Raw genomic sequence first — 22,626 nt, 5'->3', positions numbered from 1 at the left:
GGACAACAAACAGTCAGCACCTCAGCTCTGTGTATGAAACAGAGTGTGTGCTGGAGCAAGAACAAATATCTCATTTCGGTGTAATGTGCTAAGGGTTTGTTGCTCGCTCACCAGGCGTTCTTTAAACATTGTTTACCACTCTGATTTTAATGGCTTGTTGGCCACATCATAAAAAATGACTCAATATCCACGACCCTCAGCTCAGCCCTTATCTCGCTCTTTCAGAGGAGTGAGCTCTCGCCGTGTTGAGCCTCGGCACATAAAAGGGATTATCAACAAAAAAGCACAGATACATGCTACACTGATTTGAGGCATACACAGCAAATTAACCAGTCAAATACGCACACAGTGGAGGTAATCAATGATACCTGGAGCCTGCTGAGATGCAGAGGAAGTAAATACACACAGTCACACCGTGGGTATTGTTAATTCAATGAAGAGACAAAGCCAATCATAACAACAAAGCAATTAAATATCTGTGCAGCTGAGATGGAAAGACGTAAAGGTATGGAAGGCGCTAAAGCAGTGATTAAGAAAGGACAAATGTCAGCAGACCACACAGAGTGGAGTGAATTATTACTGCCCCCCGCCACCAAAATCAACAACAAAATAAAGTGAACTGCAGTTATTTGAACGGTGCTGAACAAGCTGTTTTCAAGGAGAGATGCGCTCAGTAGTAGATCACGCAGACAGAGAGTCAAGTGAATGGGTGTGTTGTTGTTTTGATTCTGCCCTTCTTGCCCCGTGGCCACTAGAGACTCTGATGATAATTGTAAATTATAGGATAAATAAACTTCAGAGGATATGAGCAGGCAGTTGTTGCAAGCGATCATAGCAGGAGCCCTCGAGCTAAACGGCAGCACGCAAAAGTGACAGTGGCATCGGGGAGTATCGGGAGGGAAGAAGGCAGGGGAGGATACAAAAGATATATAGACATGAGGCCTACAGAGAACACTTGAGAGAGAGTGCCTGCAGAGAGGATAACTCAGAGATAAGAAAGTTTTCCCATAATGAGGAGGAGAGAAAGTCTGGCAAAAGGGAGAGAAGGGAGGAATAATGAACAGAGGGCATATTGACAAAAGTTGGACTAAGTTTTGCACACACACACAAACACCCACACCCTCTTTCCTGATCATTAAATACACTTCATGGTCAGTCCCCACTCAAAAGTCTTGCTCGCTAATAAATACTGGAGATGGATGAGTTCGGAGAGTTAATCATTTCTGGGTGTTAATGTCACAGCCTACAGACAGACATGACAAACTCCCTGTAACTCAGTGTTTGGCTGCTCTGCTTCCTCCCTGAGGTAGTGCTGCCACTGGCTTCCTTCCATATGGGATGTTGTAGTGCTGTGAGTGTGTAAGAGCGAGAATAGTGTAGCAATTACTCTTTTATAATGAGGAGAATTCTGTCACTTTGCCTCCCTGCCAAATTTGCCAATGGAGTCTATAATGTATTTCTGGTGATTAAGAGGCATTATGTGAGGAAATACTTCTGGTCAGGTTGTAAATTGATTAAGCTAAAACACAAAGTAGGAGTGTAAAATATTGGCACACAGTCGCATTTGCCTTCTTTCTGAGAGTTTGACATGTTTGTCTATTAAGTACAGAACTGGAGATGAAGGGAATTACATTATAGTGGGGAAAATAATTATTTGATCTCCTTCTGAATAATTACGTTTTCTCACTTAAAAAGAAACGAAGTGTCTCTGATTTTATGGTAGTTTAATTTAAATGAAGAGAGACAGAATATCAACCAGTTTGCCAGTAAACATGGGAGAAGGTGCTGTTGAAACCAAAACTGAGATATCTGGCATCAACTCCACAAGGCATCTTTGGGGGAAGAGATAATTTCTCTTCCTGTGTGTGACCTCGAGAACACCATTGTGGGGATGCGGTTCTTTAGGTCATATCACGGAGATGGAAACATTGTGCGTTGAGGCTTTTTTGGTTCAAGGATGGGGCTGTGTACTGTAATATTATGGACGAGAACCTCTTTCCCTTAGCCAGAACACTGAAGATTGGTCATGGATGGATTTTCCAGCACAACAGTGACCCAAAACATACCACCAAGGCAACAAAGAAGTGGCTAAAGAATATGGTAAACTATTACTTTAACCATGAAAAAGCATTCTCTAATGAATTTGTCTTATGTTTATGATTTTTTCATTCAGAGCGAGTGGCTGAACCTGGCCGATATGGAGACCCAAGAACTAAAGCCCACTCCAGCTCGGCCAAAAAGACAGTACAGGATGGTGAGTTCTTATTTTAGTTTGTTTAGTTTCTATTTAAATCCATGGTAATATATGTTTTTCTATTGCTCCAGGTACTCTGAGCTACTTTTAGCTCATACTTGGTTGATACCATAACGATCCTGTCCTTGTAGATAGAGTTCATTTACCTATTCGGATTTAGCTGACTTGCTGTGTATGTATTATTAGGTTAGAATGATGTTGCTTCTCATATAGCTATACAGACTGATCACAGATTATAAGGTGCTTTGTGGACAGGCACTGATTTAGACAATAGACTGTGGCATTACTTTACATTGAGCTTAAACTGGTCTGATGTGTCTGCTGAAGTTTATGAATAACATCGGATATAATGCAAAAGTGTTTAATTAATTTAGTTCCCCAGCCCTGTTCAGCTTGATTACAAAGATGCCATGGTGGTAAATAAAAGATAAATAAAGCTAATTGCTTCATCTGAACTAGATGGATCACTGCATATTCACACAGAATGATCAAGCCTAGCCTCTTTCCTAACGAATAGTAATTTCAAGGTTTGTCTTCAGTACTAACATGCAGTTAGATCTTTAATACGTTGGATACAATTTTTGCAGTTTTTCCTCTGTGCACCACCACAGTAGATTGTGAATAAAATAATTGCGCAAAACACAAGGTCAGTTTGTTAAATAACATAAGAAGTGCTCCTATGTCCACTCGCCAGAAGGTATTGACAAGGCATAACCATGAAACTCACAGAATCATTTCAAGAGCATGCACCAGGGGAGCAAGTTGTAATGACCATCCCCTGAGAGTGCTTGTTATGCTGTGTGGAGGATTTGTTGTGCTACTAAAGATGCACAGTGCACCTTAAATGACAGAGTTGTTATCCAGTTACACATATTTTTATCTGTAATTCAGTACAAGATAAATAACACGGGAACACATAGTAATCCACACTTTCTACGAAAAAGACCTGTGATGTTGCGAAACCCTGGATACATTTTCAGTACATTTTCACAGATGCATCTGGACGTCTGGTTATTTTTAGTTATTTACAGGTTCTTTTGTGTTTGATGTCATCTTGATGATGAAAGCAGTGTCACTGTATAACAATGCAGTGCTGCGTATCCTAAAACATGCTTTTGATTGGCTATACATTAGCTTCAAAACAGAATGATCATGGCTGTGAGTTGTAGGACCCAAAAAACTCAGTAACAGAGTAAAGTAAAGTGATTCACTGGTGCTGACCCTGTGTGGACTATTGGGAAATAAACTTCACGGATTTCCCATTTAAATGGAGCACAATATTTATTTGATTTACGCACTTTATGCAAAGTTGATATAAAGGACACGTTATTTGGCCATGTTAACTGCTGTTTGTGTAATTTTTTCTAGGAACAATAATAAGATGGTGAGATTAGTTACTGATAACAGGAGAGGAGACGAGATAAAAGCAGGGGGAAAACTGGGCTATATCTGTGTGAGATTATCCATGCTTGTACACACACGTGCACACAAACACACACTTCAGCTTCAGATTAATGAATGCCACAGTCTAGGACAGTGCAGAAACATTTAATTATCTCTGACACTGAAGGGTGGGGCAAGAGGTCAGATCTGTCCTCTGTGCATGTGTGCATGTTTGTGTATTGGTAAATGGTAAATGGCCTGTATTTGTATAGCGCTTTTCTAGTCCCTAAGGACCCCAAAGCGCTTTACACAACCTGTCATCCACCCATTCACACACACATTCACACACTGGTGATGGCAAGCTACAATGTAGCCACAGCCACCCTGGGGCGCACTGACAGAGGCGAGGCTGCCGAACACTGGCGCCACCGGGCCCTCTGACCACGTGTGTGTGTGTGTGTGTGTGTGTGTGTGTGTGTGTGTGTGTGTGTGTGTGTGTGTGTGTGTGTGTACAGAAAAAAAAAAGGACGAGATCACAGTGTGTCAATGAGCCAAAAATCACACTGTAAGTCAAGCTTGTGGTCTTTCATTGTGACCTCTCCTGAAATTGACTAAAGGTCAAGCTGACACAAGCTACTTGTCTGGCAGCAACACATGGCCAGTTAAGTGCCTTGGGGATCTTCTTAAAGAAGAAGAAAGGAGACCACTTGACATTGTACAAGCATTAAAAAAAAGGTTTTTCCTTTTTTTTAAAAGAATTCTAGAGTGAATAAAATGGAAAAACTTCCCTTCCTGAATAGCTCCTTGCCATTCAAGCATCTGGTGCCCACAGGTGTAATGTCTATAATATTTCTTTCTTTCTTCCTTGCATTGCTTTGAAGAAAAGGAGCAAGGAAATTACAGACTGCATTTTACAAAACTGTGTAATGATGCAGGGCTTCAAAATAAATGCAAATGCTTGCTCATCACAGGTTTCATACTAAAATATTTAAAAAACAAAATACATTAAAATAAATTTTGACGCTAGATTGGAAAAAGATTGTGACAAACATGATGGTCCTCAGAGGATGAATCCCCTACTATTGTGCCGGAGAAGTTTGTACTTCCTTGAGGTTCACATTTGTGATTTTGAGGGAAATGACTTATCTTTGGAGTCAATGGACATAATTTGCAATTCACAGGTCCCTCAGATTATAATAAGCTATAAATTATAATCCACCAACCTGTCAAAATTCTACTCTGTGTGTTACATTGTTTTTTTTTTAAATACTTGATAAGCTGTACAATAGCCTGCTGTACCTAGATATTACAGGCCTGAACTGCTGAAGTTATCACTGCATAGCTATGTTGCCTAATAACTTGGTTTAACAGCTGTTATCAGCAGCTTGCTTCAGCTGACGTCCTGTTTTTATTTTCTCAGCGAGGATGCAACATGACCCCCCAGCTTCTACATCTAGCATTGTTTGAACACTTTAAAAGTGTGTCTCCATCCCAAACTAGACAATTTCATGCATATTCTATGTTATTTTTGCTCTGTTCTTCACACCAACAGTAAAAACTATAAACATGCTTCAAGCAAGACAGGCTAGGTAGCTTTGGCATTAACTTTGTTTCATCCGTGACTATTAACAACTTCCACCAGAAATTAATGTCCTCTAGTAGGCATGTTGTCCTTAAAAGCATCTTTGTGCCTTTTCTTTGAAGCTGTCTTCAAAGACTCTTTGATTATTTTCTTTCATAGTGTCCTTTTAGAATTGTTTTGCTGCCAGCCACAGCTTCACAAAGCGTCCTCTTTTAGGGATTTTCACAATAAAGTGTGTATATGTGTGTGTGCATATAATGGTTGTTTGGCAGTGATGAATATTCAGCTTGTAAGTGATAGTCAATAGCCTCTCTCTCTAGATATTTTTCTTCCGTAAGCCAATGTGCTCTCTGACATTCAAACTGTAGCAGCCTGTTTATCTTCTCCATTCCTCAGTTACATCCACAATAATATGATTTGCCCATGTTTTCAATAATTAATTTTCTGGATGGTGATTCTGCTCTTTCCCTGTGCTGTCCCCAAGGCTCTCTGTGCTTGCTTTCATCCCTCTATCACTACTCTCTGACATCTTTTGCTCTAGAACCTCTGTGAGGCCAAATAGTAAGATCCCGAGGAATGTTCACAAAGCATAGAGGGAAGATTTTAATCTCCTATTGATATGTTTGTCTATCTCCCTCTCTTTTTCCCCGTCTTGTTTTTATTTCTAACCCTCTAAGGCAAAAGAGAAGAAACACCTTTTTAATTAGTGTATCAAAGCCTAAAAGTGGTGCTCATATTTCTAATAAGAGTTGTGAATTTGTCCTTTGGGAATGTTTTTTGGAGCTCTTGTTTATTTAATTTCAAGCTTATGTGTTATTAGAAAAAAAAAGTGGTTAACACGTTTACCTAACAAGTCAAAGATCCCTGGTTCAACCCCAGGTGGAAACACATCACTCGGGGGTTGCGTGAGGATACATCTCATGTAAATATCTGCCATGTCAAATATGCAGAGCTACCTGCTGTGACCTCTAGTGAATAAGGGAGCAGCCGAAAGTAGCTGTTTATCTGAGGAGCACAAACAATGGCGAGCAATTGAGAACAGAATGAATAAAGGAATATACACATCCATACACAAAGGTTACTAAAAATATCTGGCTGACCCATGTAAAGCTCAACAACAATTAAATTGAGGTTATGGTCTGTTCTCTGGCAGGGCTTGCTGGGATTGTGGCCTCTACTATTGGACTCTATCTTTATTACCCAATCACTGCACTTCACCCTGGCATTCATCCAGTATTAGAGGACACAAGAGGAGTGTTTTATCTTCCACCGCTTCTTTTCTAGGAAGTTTTACCTGCCTCTTAAGGAACATTAAAGTTTTAAAAAGAGGGACAAAAAGTCTTGCGAAGACAAAAACGTAAGCAAGTAGGGTCATTTACTGTCAGCTCTAATTGTGATAACATTTTACAGCCACAAGTACAATGTGCTTTTCTGCCAGGAAGGGTTGCAGCAATTAAATAGCTACAATTTATGTATGGGATTGAATCTCCTGGAAAATGAGGAGACTGAGGACATTAAACCTCCATATCTGCAAGTTTCATTTTTAAATAATGACTACAACAATGTCATCACTTTACTACAGTTGCCAGATTTTATCTCTTGAAAAAAAGCAGGGAGTTTAAAATCACTGAAATCCTCTTCCCGTATCCCTCTGGGCATATTCCTCTAAACCAGGGATTTCAAACTTTTGATCTGTGGACCACAAGAACGCTTTGCAAAGTGTGAAAATTGCAGAAAACGAGGGAATAATTTAGAGCAATTATGGCTCGAAAGGTAGAGCAGGTTGTCCACTAATCAGAGGATTGGTCAAAGTGTCTTTGGGAAAGGTACAGGTTCCTAAAATATGTTCATCAAAAGGGTTTGTGCTGAGAAAAGCACTGTATGCATAGTAATAACTGTTTGGTAGATAAAAGTAAAAGAGAACTCTAAAAAAGCAGTCTGTTTACCTTTTTTTTTCTTTTTTCTTTTTTACTTCTCCCTGTGTTTTAAAAATGCATAAAGTCATGAGTTTGGTTTTCCAAACTATTGCATCTGAGACAGAGAGGTCTGAATTATTAGCAGCATGCAGGTAGTATTACAATCTTCTTACCAAAAGAGACATCACCCATGGCTTGCCATACAACACCGAAATAATGTGGTTGAGCCAAGAAACAATTCCAAGCATTTGAGTTACATCAGCAGAGAGTAGTATCACAGTGGACTGAACGCTGAAAAACTGAGACGTTTTGTTATAATTGGACACCTTTCTTGAGACATCAGGAAAAGTTAATTATCGCCTGTTTTTATAAGCAAATAAATCATTACGCATCTAATCTATAGTTATTTGAAATAATAATCATATAATAATAATCTTATAGCACTAGAACTTACTAAAATATGACAGATGAGTATGAGACCCACTGTTATCAGAATCAGAATCAGCATACTTTATTAGTCCCTAAGGATTTGGATATACATAGAACACACACGTCTGAAAAAAAAATATACTGCATCTTTAAAAGCTTGCCATATAAGCACAAAGTGAATCACTGCAGTCATAATTCAATTCTTTTGTCAGTTATATGAGAGCTGAAAGATGGTATTTGAGATATACTGTAACAGTATGTAACATAGTGAACAGAGTGATGGAAGTATTGGGTTTTATTATTATGGCTTCTGAAAATTAATGCGTGAGGCATTTATTAAAACTAGAGTGCATAAAAGACGTGCCGCTTAGACAAAACATTAACACAATGATTTATGTGTATGCTGAGAGCTGATTAATCTCTCACCGATAGACATATATGGATATTATTTATACATGATCTTAAAGAGGGTGACTTTGATCCTAATGTTCACTCAGTTGAGCTTATCTTTCCTACTAAGATGCAGCACAACATTTGATTTCAGCAGGTAATGTGTTCTCTTTTATGTGTTTGCTGTGCTCTCTGAGCGTGAGCTACCAACCAGGGAGTATATTGATCCTCACTACACTATATAAAAGCAGATCTGACCAGATGGGAGTGGGGCTGATGTTGGGTTTGCAGTGTTCAAAGCACTACAACAGCCATGCATTGTTTATGTATGTGTAGGCCAAGAGATTCTCAAAGGCAGATTCTTAAAAGTCGTAGAGTTTGTCCATTGAGGAAGCTCAACTTTGCCATTATTGTACACTTTAAAACGCTGAATTCCATGCCACAAGCCCCACAAACTAGTGTTTATATACAAACAATGTTTGTTAATGACAGGAAAAAAATAAATATGCCAATCTTGAATTCAAACGGAGGGCATTTGTTAATGCTCTGCAGGCATCTTGTGCGTTCTTCACCCTCAGCTACAGCTCTGCCAGCTCTTCCATCTGTCTCATCCCAACAGACTGGTAACCCTTCACCCGAGGGGAATCAGTCATCCCTACATATGGCCAAGGACAATGGCTAAACAAATTAGTAGTGGTGTCTGTGAGTAAGACTGTTGCTCTTCTGCAGAAATGGTTAGCGTCACACAAAGAACACACACATGATTTGCTCCATATTTTTCTCCTTTATGAGTTCTCAGTTGTAAAGCAAAGCATGGTTTATCCACTGCGCGTGTCATACAATGAATCATATTTACTTCATGCTCACAGACGAGGACCAGATTTTTTGCACTTTCTGTTTCTTTATGGAAAAAATCATATCCGCAGCAGAGAGTGGGTTTATTTATAGAAATGTGGTAAAAATTGAACATTTTAAAGTAAAATCACTTTTACTAAGTGCAATTTGATTGTTACTTGTGCATTTCGACTTATACTTGAGAAATACTTGAGAAAAGCAGAGGAGAGACTGAAAGAGAGGTGGCAAATGTGCTGCAGTGCTCCTGCATTACAATTGATTGGCCGGTTTAACCACCAGTGCTGCTCACTCAAGCTTTAAATAGATGGATAAAACTCTCTGTCACCCAGCACTCTTTTAGTCGCTTCTTCTCTTCTCTGCCTTCTCTCCATCCTCTTTATCCTGTCATCTTCTCTTCTCTTTTCAATATCTTTTTTCTTTCCTTTCCTTAAACTTTCATCCTTATCTTGGCTCCTCTTTCTTCCACCTTCTCCTGCTTTATTCACCCTTTTTCTCTCTTCCCTTGTTTTTTCTTGTCCTGGTTTCACTTAATTTTTATCTACTGTAATTCTTCACCTATCCAAAATACTCTCAACACCAGCTGAACACAATATTTCATTTGGACTATCATTGTCTCTATAAAGTGACTTCTTACTGTTTACTACATAAAACTTACATATGATAGGATCCTCTGTGATTGGGAGTATTTAGGTGTCCCTTATTTGTGTGTGTGTGTGTGTGTGTGTGTGTGTGTGTGTGTGTGTGTGTGTGTGTGTGTGTGTGTGTGTGTGTGTGTGTTCCAATTTATCTAAGAGTGGAGGTCGCCCAATGATCCCAAATTGTCCTCCAATCCTCTGTTAACCAGGTACCTATCCACCCCCTCTTTCCTCCATCCTTCCTCTGTCACTTTCTTCTCGTTTCCTTCATCTCTCATTTCCTTGCAGTGGTAATGCCATCTTTCAGCTAAGTGAAATAAGATGGGTTTCTTCCAGTGCTGATAGATGGAGGTGAGGACAGGCCCCCAAATCAGCAGGCAAAAGAAGCACATTGCACAACAGACAGCTATCAGGAGGGAGGTTGACCTTCCATCTCTCTCTGCATTCTGGAGATTACAAGAGGCCATGCAGGCTTATAAATGTATTTTTGCATCTGTGCATGCGTTTCACGCATTGTAAGGAGGAAGAAAAGTGTGCTGCTCATTTATGACAGATGTCTACAGGGGACTATGAATCTCTTTCCTTGAGACTATCTAAGCTTCACCATCTTTAGTGTTTGGTTTGTACATTTTCCTCAGAGATAAAGAAAGCTCTTCCATAATATCTGACAGCTCCAGATATTCACAGTAGCACATGTTTACAATTTATATACATAGCTGTTTTATATATTTTCCCCAAAGATTGTTGAGATTGCAGCACCGTGTTCGGACTTCTGGACAATTTAATGATGATAAAGTATAATGCAAACCGTAGCGCGGTGTGTGATCAGGTCAGAAACTACTTGATGTTGGCATCAGACACCAGCTGTGGCTCAAACACAACCCATTAGTTTCCTAATGGAGACAAGGCCGCTCTTGTTTTATGATGTTAGCAGCCTCATGGTAATGACTTGTACATAATGCTGGGCTTTGATCTATACACTTTGTACTCACTCTTAATTATTTTTTTTATTTTATTTTATTTATTTATTTATTTTTTGGCCTGTCCCGTTTGGCTCTTTTGCCATCAGAATTGTTGTCTAAAGGCAAAGAAAGATGCCCAACGGATTTACTTTACCAAACTGACCATCCCAGCCTTGCCGTAATGGTCCATTTGATTCACCTTTTATTGTTTATTTTATTTTCACTTACTGAATACGGGACAGACTTGACTGGGGGAAAGAAGGGGAGAAAGAAAGAGGGAAAGAGAAACAGCTGAGAAGAGGGACGGGGGAGAAGGGCAAAAGACAAAAACCAACAGAACGGGCAGAGAAAAAAAATGCATATATCAATCACCTGGATCACCTGCTGAGAAAGAAAAAAGAAAGCAAGCAGAAGAGAACAAGAGTAATAGAATAAACAACATCACAATGATATATGGGAATATGACAGTAAATACTAAATGTTAAACATTATTGTGCAGCACATAAGATCAACAGAACACAGTGTGCTTTGAGGTAGGAGCCAAAAAGGGTGTAGTTTGTGGGTGTGATCACCCGTGTGTACACCTGTGAGCATGGACGCGCTTGTTTTTTGTTTTTTTAAAAGGTTCCTTCATGTAATAATCTGCTAGAGGGTGTGGGGGGGCCACAGCCCCGTCCTCCAGGGCGTGAAGCAGGTGTGGAGGAGATCAAAACTCCAGACATCCAGAGGCCCCCAGAACACAAGAGACCAAGGAAGACCAACAGAGGGGCAGCTGCGCCACTGTCCCGGAAAGAGCTGAGGAGAGTCCCAGATGAGGGCTCACTCAGCAGCCGCGGAGCAGAAGCCAGGGGGAGTTGCAGTGACGCGCCCGTGAGCTCCGCCGGCAGCCAGCTGCGCCTGAGTGACCGAGCCCCAGGCCGAGAGGCCGGGGGCACCCCACCTCCGAAGTGGCCCGAGCGAGCCCCAGGCTCCAGGCCCCGATAAGCGGCCGCCAAGGAGTGAGAATTAACTTAGGATTTGAAATCATTTTTTGTCCACTCACTGCGGGGACAGCATGCAGTCTCCGTATGCGGTTTAAAAACCCACTCCGTCTTTGATCTCATTTTATTAGCTTTGTCTTGTCACTCGGGTTTGTCCATTTTAAGGGCTTTCATCTTTCTTTTATACATATCTGGTACAGACTGTGTAATTGACAGAATTACTATGACCACTAGTCCAGAGTGCACTGGCTGGTGTTGGCTGGCCTCTCTCACTCCATTTGTGCTAAAAGCTCTTGTCTTTTTCTTTTACTCCCACTGTCGCTTTCACCTCACACGCCTCCTATGGGGTTTTTTGTTTTTTTCCCTTTTCCTCAGTCTGTCAAATGAAAGCGGGTTTGTGCTGTTAGCCTAGTGTGAAATGACACAATGCTCAGAGTCAATGAGCTGCTTTGATCTTTTGTCATCTTGGACACCAGCCAGCTGTGCCTGGCTGCCACGGCAATAATGTCACTCTGGAGATTGATTTGGAGGAAGATGGGGTTGACGCTCGGAGAGAATAGTACTCATTAAGCAGCTCACAACGCGGAAAACTCAACGTTTACTTCATACCTTTTACCATTCTTCTCCTCTGTCGTTTTCTCCAACTCATTATTTTTCTGCCTGCTTCAGTTAGTAGAACATAAGAGCCCGCCAACTGTAAAACCAAAAGAGGAGCTGGATGTTTTGCTGCATCAGTTTTCAACCCCAGCGCTTCATTGTGCTGATCCTCCTGTTCTATGTGTTTCTGATAACTTATTCTTTGCAGCTCAGAGATGAAGTTTGTTTCTGCTTTCTCATTTTTAGGACCAGATGCCACCAAGGATCCATGCCTGAAGGTTCGCTGTCCTCCTCACAAGATCTGTGTCAGTCATGACTACCAGACGGCGATCTGCACCAATCACAAGCAGCCAGGCCACAGGTAAGAGTCAGTTACAGTGCTTTGAAAAGTCTTCAGCCACCCCCCATTTCTTCATGTTTTGCAAAGGAAATAACTTGAAAGTTGTATTTGGTACAGCCACCTTTATTCTTCAGCACAGCCTGAACTTTCTCGAGCAAGATTTCTTGTACTTTGAGTAATTGTTGGAAATAGTTCTTCAGGCTTCTTGAAGGACATTCAAAGCTCTTCTTTGGATATTGTCCACCTTCTGTTCTGTTGTCTGTCAAGATGATCCCACATCCCACACTGGCTCTGGGGAGGCCAATCCATGATTCCACTTTGTGTGGAACAGTATGAGGTATGCTTTTTGCTACATTACGAGTGTTTCAGGTCACTGCAGAAAAATCATGCAGTTCCCAATTTCTTTTCCAGATGGTATTACATGGTGGATCAAAATTTAGTTTTTTTTTGCTAAGTTGCCTGTTATGTATAGACACAACAGTGGTTTGTTCCTTGACTTAGGTGCCTTTTTAATGTGTGAACACTTTGTTGTTAAGTGTTTTAACAAACCCAGAAACAGATACAAGGACTGGACTGAAAATGAGTGAAAAAGCAGCCAATGTCTAAGAAACGCTTTGAAAGACCTTCAGAAAGGTGAAGACCACTTTAAAAATGATAAGAAAGTCTGGCTCCTGAGGAACAAAGCATGAAAAATGAGAGATTTGTTATAATTTAAGTTTGTCTTTAACAATGGCCAGCATCTAAATTGCACCTAAGAATAATGTAAAGCTAAAAGAAATCTTAAGATCGAGAAAAATACTGGAGTGAGCTTGTACTTTTTGATGAAAGGGACACACTATTATAATGTGAATCTCCAACATACTCTGTTGCAGTCTTTACAACACATCAGAAACAGATTTGTGAATGTGATTATGATAATGCAACGTTAATTGTGTTTTTGAGCAGTTTTGAAACAGTTTCGAAACACATATTATCTTTGTCATATACCGAAGAGCAGCGGGAGTTTTTTTTCTCACTCTTTAAATCAAATTTGTGCTATTAAGCCAGCTCGAAAAGCTACAACTTATTATATCTTTTAAAGTGCTATGCCAAGTTTAACTTCAATATCCTAACTACCTGCAAGGCAGTTTCAACAAATTACATCAAGCAAAAGCAAACAAGTATCGTTTTGTGTTTTAGCACTGTGTAATAACTCAGCGTGCTTCAATGACAGACATTGGCTTACGTATTCCCAACACCAATTAATTTTAATCACACTATCTGTTTGCTCTGTCACCACCCAATTTGTTTGTGTTTTCAACCATTGCCAATTTTAAGGGTTTTCAATTTTTCAGTTCAAGAAGCATTTCTTCAAGAAGACGACAGAATATTTCTCTGTCTCTGTCTTGGGTTTAATTGATTTCCTCAAGTCATTAGCTCCTAAGAATCTTGACTATAATCCTTTCTTTCCCTCCATTTGTATTAAATTAATTACAAGTGCTATTTTCGCTCTAATGTGACAAATTATTCACCTGGACTGTGAAATTTCCAAGTATTATCATTCACCCGAGCTTTTGACAATGATATGTATATTATTTTGAATCAATTTAAGATAAACTAGTTGCACCAATTGGCATAAAACCGATTCAGTGTCCTCCTAGAGGCCAAATCCAAACTTTGTTGTTCTCCAGACATTGGCAAACACATATTGTGTAATAATTTACACAGTGATGAAGTATGTCCTGTTTATCTAGATTTTACTCACTGCTTCCCTGTAAACAGCACAAACAAAAATCCTTATGCAAATTAGTTTCCTTTTCTAAACAGCTGTCGACACAAAAATCCCAAGCACTCTTTGGTCTTCCTCTTCAAACTGAAAGATTTGAGTATAAAACTGACTTTTCTTATTGGGGTGATAATATTTAGCTGCAGGCTTGAACGTCTACATTAGCAACCAAGCTGTAATTCAAAAACCATTATGGAGGCTCGTTTATAATTTTTCGCCCCCTCTGTCCCGCTGTGACGGGGTTGTACTTATGTCAAATCAGAAACTTTACAGACTACAGCATCTTGGAAACTCTCAGCGGGTAGCTGAAATATATTGTTAGATGAGGGAGATAATGATCACTTTCTTTTGTCTGTTTGAGATGGAAATATCGCTACTGTCTTGTCTTCTAATAAAATGATTGGGAGATGGATGAGGGGAAGCGTTGGCCTTTGTGATGAACTTTTGTCTACATTTAGCTGATTGTATGGGTTATTTTTCAGTGATGTGTGCATGCCTGCTGTGCTTTAGCAGCATTAACTAGTTTAGTTAGTTTGTTGCGCTCTTAACATGATTTTATAATGGAATAGACTTAAATGTACATTACTGGGACAAAGTCTTGAACGACCCCTCATTTTGTATATATAATTTGCTTTGTAGGAGCAAGACTGATTTTTTTTTCAATTAATCAGGAGCAATAGTTCAGTTATTCAGGCTTTCTGTAGGTCTGTCTAAGTTTTTCTTTGGACATTGGCTGCTTGTTCACTCGTTTTCAATCCAGTCCTTCTACCTGACAATTTTTTAAAAGATTTTCAGGATTTCTTAAGCCCCTGAACACTGACCTATGAATCATTCAAACATCAAGAATGCACCCGTGTTGTGTTCACACAGATAGTTTAGCAGAGAACCAGTTTTAAATGCTGCAGTTTGATAGGCATGAAATAGTACTTTTTTTAGATTAGGAAACTGGATGTGTAGACAACAAAAGAAGAAGTTACAAGCCTGGAAAAAAAAACTATCTACAAAAGATGAACAATACAGGTTAAGAAACAGTAAAAAATCCAGCAAAGACCTGACACAGGACCTGAGAGATAAATATGGCCTTCAGTCGATTCATCTACTGTTCGCTGAAGCCTCATCAGAACTGATCTCAGTGGAAGGATAGCTGTCAAGAAGCTATTCTTAAGGAAGGAAAATGGGGAGTTTAGGCTGAGGTATTCCAGATTACACAAGAAGTGGACTGAAAATCAGTGGTAACAGGTCTTATACGGTGATGAATCCAAATGTGACATTTTTAGCTCAGATTCCTGTCAGTATGTACGGAGGAGGTCAGGAGAGAGATACCACAGTGAGTGTCTACAGCCATCTGAGAAACACGATGGAGGCTCTGTGGAGGTGAAGACTATTTAAAAAACTCAGAAATTTGAAAAAAAGCTTCTCTCAGAGAGGTCAGGCTTTGTTCAAGAATAAATTTGGTCATAACAAATATTGATTTTCAGGCTTGTTAGAATTGTACAAACTCTGTTTTTTGTTTTATATACTGTATTTACATGTAGGTTTGCACATGTTTAAATAAATGTGGGGTGACTGAAGATTGTAATACCTTAATCCTGTGCTTTTATTATCTTGATCTTATTTGGTGATTTGTTGCATTTTTTGTTTTGTGTTTTATGTATTCTTTTATTTGGTTCATAAATGGTTTCCATGTTTAATCATTTGACCTTTGGATTATTCACTTCATTTGAAAGCTGCGAGCTGTGTTTATTTAAATTTTAAAATATGGGATAAATAGTTGCAATTTTAAATGGTAAATGGTAAATGGCCTGTATTTATATAGCGCTTTACTAGTCCCTAAGGACCCCAAAGCGCTTTACATATCCAGTCATCCACCCATTCACACACACATTCACACACTGGTGATGGCAAGCTACATTGTAGCCACAGCCACCCTGGGGCGCACTGACAGAGGCGAGGCTGCCGAACACTGGCGCCACCGGGCCCTCATTTTAAGGATATTTGCCAACCATTTTTTTATATTTAGTATCTTTTTTGTAATGCTTTGCTGTATATTTGATTAAGGTATTTAATTCACTTAATGAACGAGTCTCAGGACTGGATAATTTAGCCAACAATGATTTATTTGCTGTGTATGCTGTAAAACTTACCAGTTTACATAACTGTACATGAAACTGTTGATCAGAACAAAATATTTGTGAAAACGTTTGTAAGTTACCGTATTTCCCGGACTACAAAGCGCACCTGAATATTAGCCGCACAAGCTAAAATCAGGGGAAAATCCTGTTTTGTACATACATTAGCCGCACCTGACCAAAAGCCGCAGGTGTTTCAATGTTGACTTATCATATGTAAGAGAATATGCACAAAGCGAATTGTCAGGAAAGAGATGGCTGTTTGGAGACACACCCCTTTTATTAATATTTTGAAAAACAAGTTATGGGTACATATTTGCATAACTTTTTAGGTATATGTACAAGTAGCGGTAATTACAAGTACAAAACATGTACTGTGCTTCATGAATGAGTAACAAATGTAGTACATAACAATAACCTACAGCACACCAGAAAAATAGATTGGACTACCTTTTAGGCTCAGGTGCAGTGACACGGCTTTAACAAGAAGAAAAGTCAGTCATTCACCACCATCTTCCTGCGCACTAAAACCACCAAAGTCCTCTTCTCCAGTGTCGCATAGCGGTACTTTGAAGTTTGTTTTTCGCGCTACTTGTACGGCACTATGTTGCCTGGCGGATGGACATGTGACCAACATACCACTCTTGAACCCGATACTGTGTGTCTGATCACATGCCCTTCCGCCAGGCAACGTAGTGCCGCACAACACCGGAACAAACAAAACAAATCGTCTTACGATATGACAAAAATCATGGAAAATCCATAGAAAAGCCGCACCTGACTAAAAGCCGCAGGGTTCAAAGCTTGTGCAAAAAGTAGCGGCTTATAGCCCAACACTTACGGTAATATTCCAGTGGGAAAGTTTTTTTTGTTTGGTTTGGTTTGGTTTGGGAGGGGGGGGTTTCTGGAATGGATTTTTTTACTATTTTTTGTTCTTGAATATTTTATACATGTCAGACATTCACTTGGTCAGAGGTGTTCTCCAAATTGAGAAATATTACAGAAATTTACAGAATTTTCAAGAGTCTCTTCAGCTTTATTATCTGCTTGATAGATCAGGAGGCAGCCGGGTGTTCAATGAGAGCACTTAGACAGAAATTGCTGCAAGATTTGGATCAAACATAATTACACTGCTTATTGAAAGGGACTTCTCAGAAAATCTGCTTCTTCTGACTCTGACAAAAAAAAAGAATTATGATCATTACAACAATTTCCCTCTGCACACAAATGTTATTATGCCTATACTATATGTACTACTAAAAGTTTGGCTTCTGGCTCTGTGTAATCTTTTACTTTGTATGTCAAAAGTCAAACATATAACTGTCTAAAACAGCAGTCCCCAACCCCCGGGCCTCGGACCGGTACCGGTCCGTGAGTCATTTGGTGCCGGGCCGCGAGAGTTGAGGCTCAGGTGTGAAATGTATGGTTTTCAGGGTTTTTATCGGTTTTCAGCATTATTTTGTTATCGTTTTGATCGTTAACTCGGTTTTCCTGGGTCTTTTCACGTGTGTTATGAATAAATCTTCTTTTTTTCAGTACCGGTACTAGTTTTATTTTGTTGTATTTATCCGCGACACCTTAAAGGCCGGTCCGTGAAAATATTGTCGGGCATAAAATGGTCCGTGGCTCAAAAAAGGTTGGAGACCGCTGGTCTAAAACATTGTTTGTAATGTTTTTTTCTCTCCACCAGTGTGAAACCCAGGAAAGGCAGTGCAGGCCACAAGCATAGGCTTGAAGCTGGTGCTCATGGGAAATGCAGGCTCTGCTCAGCCCTCCAGTCAACTCCTGTTTGTGGTTCTGATGGGCACACTTACTCCTCCGAGGTGAGACATAACTCTGTTAGCATCATTGGAATATGAGCATCTATAGTTTTGATGCTCTTACTCAATGTGCTCATTCTTCTTCAAATTCATCAGTCGTCACCTTTTCTTCCTACCCAGATGCCTCCACTGCATTGATTCATTTTGAGCTGCAGGTTCCCAATAGTCTGCTGAGCAAATTTCTCAAAACATCACATTGCCTGTGATGTCACTGGGCATTTTGGAAAAACTGTTCACCCATTGTCCCGTGCAATTCTTTCTAGCCACTAACTCCTACCTGTAAGCGCCTCCTGAGCTACATAAAATCGCACATAGACACAAACTCACCATGTAATTAGAAAAGACATTTCACGGTTTAACCTTTGTGATAAGTCAAGAAGAAAGTAAATAGAAGAAGTTAGGGCTGGGGGAGGCGGAGATCGATATCCAGGGGCAGAAAATGCCATAAAGAAGTGAGGCTCCGTCCTTGGTATAACACACTGTAGATTCTTATTGACGTCCATGTTCATCTTAACTTCTTGTCCTTGTATTCAACCCTTTGGTTGTCAGCAGTGAAACACAGTCCAATACACAGAAACCGTAAAACATAATGGACAGCACTTTAGTGTCTTACACAGCTAATTCAAAGTCTTAATGACAGTTATTGGCAAAATGCAGCAATCTGGGAACTGAAGACTTTTTGTCACTTTCGCTGTAATGTATTCCAACATTTCAGTCAGGAACTTACCTTAACAGCGCAATTTTGTCTGATGAGACACAATCAATAAAAGTAGAGCAGTATATGTTTTTGTGTGTTGGAAATTTTTGGGGGGACATCCCAACATTAAGCATGTCAATCTCCTCAGCTCCTTTGGACGATAACTGCTCAATTGAACTGTCAAATGTACAAATATATATGATTGTGAGATTTAGATAGAATTTTTGTATAAGCTATATAGATGTTGGCACTCACGGTGCCCTAGGCAATTTCAATGCAAAGTTTGTTCAAGATTGGTCCACTCGTCTAGAAGGAGAAGGGAACATACATGCGTACATACACACATACACACATACATTGATCTTTATAGCACGGTGACACTGTGGTTGAAGTGTGCTGTAGATTCAAATAGCCTCCATAAGCTTCCATTTATGTTATAGTTAGAGAACATCCATCCATCTATACATTTTCTTAACCACACTGTTCCAGTTCAGGACTGAGGGAAGAATTCAAATGAACTCAATTTTATTTATATAGCACAAAATCACAACAACAGTCACCTCAAGGTGCTTTATATTGTAAGGTAAAGACCATATAATAATACAGAGAAAATCACAACAACCACTTGACCCCTATGAGCAAGCACTTGGCAACCTTGGCAAGGAAAAACGTTTAAGAAGAGGAAATCTCTGGCAGCGGTCTGCCACGACCTGCTGGGGGTTAGGGTCATAGGGTAGGAGGTGGAGTACAAAAATAATAGTAAATAGATAATGCTAACTGGCTAATAAACATTTTCATGCGCATCCTTATGTTTTGTTGACCCACGCACCTACCCAGACCTCCATCCTTACTGCACCAGCGAAATCCACAACTGCAACTCCAACCAATCAGTATGACACAAACTGCGATTATCAAGGTCTGTGCCCTGACCCGCAGAAGTCGGGACGTAGGCCTCGCTAATGACCAACACTGCCTGTGAGCTGGGACTGAGCTGAGGAGGAGTCGTGTTAAAGGCGAAAAAAGAGGAAGAACAAAAAGCCGGGGGAGGGCTAGGAAATCCCTCTGCTCTCTGTGGTAAATTAGTTGGAGGGGTTCAGTTAGCTGCTGGAGTGATGGGTCCCTGTGGCCCAACTTAAACTCTGCTCACCAGTGAGCTGCTGGTCTCAAGCTTATTCATGTTTTATTATTACATTACATGCCTCCCTCATCATAACCACACACACACTCTCACACACACTCAATATCCTATTAAGAGGACAGTGCTCTTATCTCCTGAGAGGCTTCGGCCCACTAAGTTAAATCCATTACTTACTTCCTCTTAAATCATCCTTTCTCCTCTCCTCTCCCCTCGGCTTCTCTCCTCACCTCACCTCTATTTTTACTTGACCAAGTCAGGTGTTAAAATACTGTTTCATCAAAACCACATTAACCCCAGGAGAGAGACAAACATAAAGATTCATGGTGCCTCTCTCTCTCTGACAGTGACTGGGGGAGGACATCCATTTCCCCCACCCTCTATCCCCACCCGTCTCTCTCTCTTTCTCTTTCTCCCTCTCCCATCCGCAGACAGCTAATTCAATATGTTGAAAACAGGACAGAGCACTGTTCCTTTGTCAACAGATTTCATTAAGCAACATTAGCGGCGCTATCAAAGAGGTGACAGGGAGGAAATGATGGATTTGAATTAGAACGTGGGAAATGAAAGTGCTGGAAGGATAAGGCTAAGCCTGTGTAAGGCGTGATATGCGTATAGATGTTTATGCACCGTCATGGTCCCACTCTGACAAATCCTGTCGTCATCATCTCGCAAACAGAATTTACATATCTCATTTCAGTTTTCATTATTCCTCTTGGAAGGGTCTGGTAATTGGATTTTTTTTCCTCCAACTAGTCCAAACAATTTCTTATCCCTCACTTACCTGAAATGAGATTTATGCTGTTAAATTACATTCAGAAGTAGTCTGCTTTTTGGGTTGCATTAGGTTTGTACTGCAGTGAATAATAGAATGTCAACGGGAATCTCGGTTTCTAATGGCATGTCTACATGACTGCCTAACGGACATATTTGTTCATCCAAGATAAATGACCAATCCTGTATCAGCAAATGTTTCCCATAATCAGCTCAAATAAGAAATATTCATGTTTTTGTTTTGTTGTAATTTCATAAATAGAATAATAAACCACCATGGTTTAAACATACCAGCTAAGGAGCGCCATTATTTGTTTTCACCTCAGGTAACATCCAGTTCCCACTTAACGCAGCTCAGTACAAATTCTATAGTAAACACTCACTTCCTGATGCTTGCCAAATCTTCCAAAGTTCACGCTTGTTTGCATGGTTTGCAGAAAAATGTTTTTGCTCATAGTTACCATCTTTCAGTTCAGTCAGGTCAAAGTTGTAGATTCAGGGCAATATTTTGGACTGAAAGTGCTCGTGAAGTGTTGCCTCCTTAGACTGCAGTATATAATAGGGATCTTTAATACACCCATGCACTCTGGTTTTTATTTTTATTTCTTTCCCGCAAACTTTGTCAATGATTTCGTCAATGACAGCTTGTTGTCTTACACTCATAGCGCTTGCAAGGCCACAGGTGACATTATACAACATGCAGATGAATTTATTTTTATTTATTTAGCTGTGTAGTATCTCAAGTGTAAGGAAAAAATGTTTGAAGGATTTTGTATTGCTCATGTTAGGAATAAAGTGGAAATTTCAAGAATAAGTTGAGAATAAAGTGGAAATGTTGAGCATAAGATCAAGTCCATTGCCAGCTATTTCACTTACAAAATTAACTATTTCATGTTTAGTTTTATTCTGCACCATCTCTTCAAAGCCCTTATACGTATCACCACACTGTATAACAAATTTATCCTCACAATCCCAATTGTTTTCTTTGAAATACTATTTCAGCATTTTTTTTAATCAAAATAATGAGTTTATTTTCAAAGTTTTAACATCATTCTCAAAACGCAAAACAACAACAGAAAAACTTGTCAAATTAGTGTTTCCTTTTTGCTCTTGTCATCAGTGATTGTGGGAATTAGACCCTGAAAAGGTCTTTGTGGTTTTTTACAGTGTAAATTGGAGTTCCAGAGCTGCCTGTCTGGGAAGAAAATCTCAGTGAAATGTGATGGGCTATGTCCCTGCTTGCCCAGTCAGGAGCTCAGCAAACCACTGCACAATGGCGAGAAGGCTGGTGAGTACTTAACCTGATAGTGATCTTTTTTCTTTAACCATCAGGTTTAAAGTTGCTTCCTTTTTATTTAGACGGTTACGTAGTTAGTCGTGTTTGCCTTTATTTGAGCTGAAAAAGATTATCTGCATTTTAGCAATTTTCAGCTTCAGAAGCACTCTACTATGTCTCACCAGACACACACACACAAAAACATCCTTTCACTGGTAATCCCTCAAACTCTCTGGTGATTCAAAGTGTTTCCATCCTTTTCCTGTCATCCCTCTCCTTACTTATGTTATTTTCTTTCCTTACCGTCCCATCACCCCCACCCATTCTCTGACAGCTGCAGGGATCAGTGATGGAGTGAGTGTGTGTGTGTCTTATTGTTTGTCATGGAAATAGGATTTCAGCAGATGGATGGAGAGATTCTGGTAGAGAAATGCAATCTAAAGGAAAGCAGCAAAGGAATAGGATGGATTGTTATCGTTACAGACTTCCTCTCTCACAAATAGGGGATTGGTGGAATGGTTTTACTTTGTGTAGTGTTGATCGATCGATCGATCTATCTATCTATCTATCTATCTATCTATCTATCTATCTATCTATCTATCTATCTATCTATCTATCTATCTATCTATCTATCTATCTATCTATCTATCTATCTATCTATCTCTCTCTCTCTCTCTCTCTCTCTATCTCTCTCTCTCTCTATCTCT

General features: G+C 39.8%; 1 protein-coding gene across 2 annotated transcripts in view; it reads left to right on the top strand.

The window, feature by feature from the left end:
- Positions 1 to 22,626, top strand: part of spock1 (SPARC (osteonectin), cwcv and kazal like domains proteoglycan 1) — a 119,255-nt gene that overhangs the window by 74,171 nt on the left and 22,458 nt on the right. For both annotated transcript variants that reach the window (XM_085424470.1, XM_085424463.1), the window contains exons 4-7: positions 2,174 to 2,254; positions 12,230 to 12,344; positions 17,908 to 18,040; positions 21,811 to 21,931. In XM_085424470.1, the coding sequence (XP_085280596.1) occupies positions 2,174 to 2,254; positions 12,230 to 12,344; positions 17,908 to 18,040; positions 21,811 to 21,931 (450 nt within the window). The remainder of the gene's footprint in view (positions 1 to 2,173; positions 2,255 to 12,229; positions 12,345 to 17,907; positions 18,041 to 21,810; positions 21,932 to 22,626) is intronic.

The sequence above is a fragment of the Rhamphochromis longiceps genome, linkage group LG2, assembly GCF_057381845.1.
Source record: "Rhamphochromis longiceps isolate RC_006_pf linkage group LG2, R_longiceps_female_GT1.1, whole genome shotgun sequence".
Lineage (NCBI taxonomy): Eukaryota > Metazoa > Chordata > Actinopteri > Cichliformes > Cichlidae > Rhamphochromis > Rhamphochromis longiceps.
Note: the sequence above shows the minus strand (reverse complement) of the source record. Positions and strands in the feature narration are given on the sequence as shown.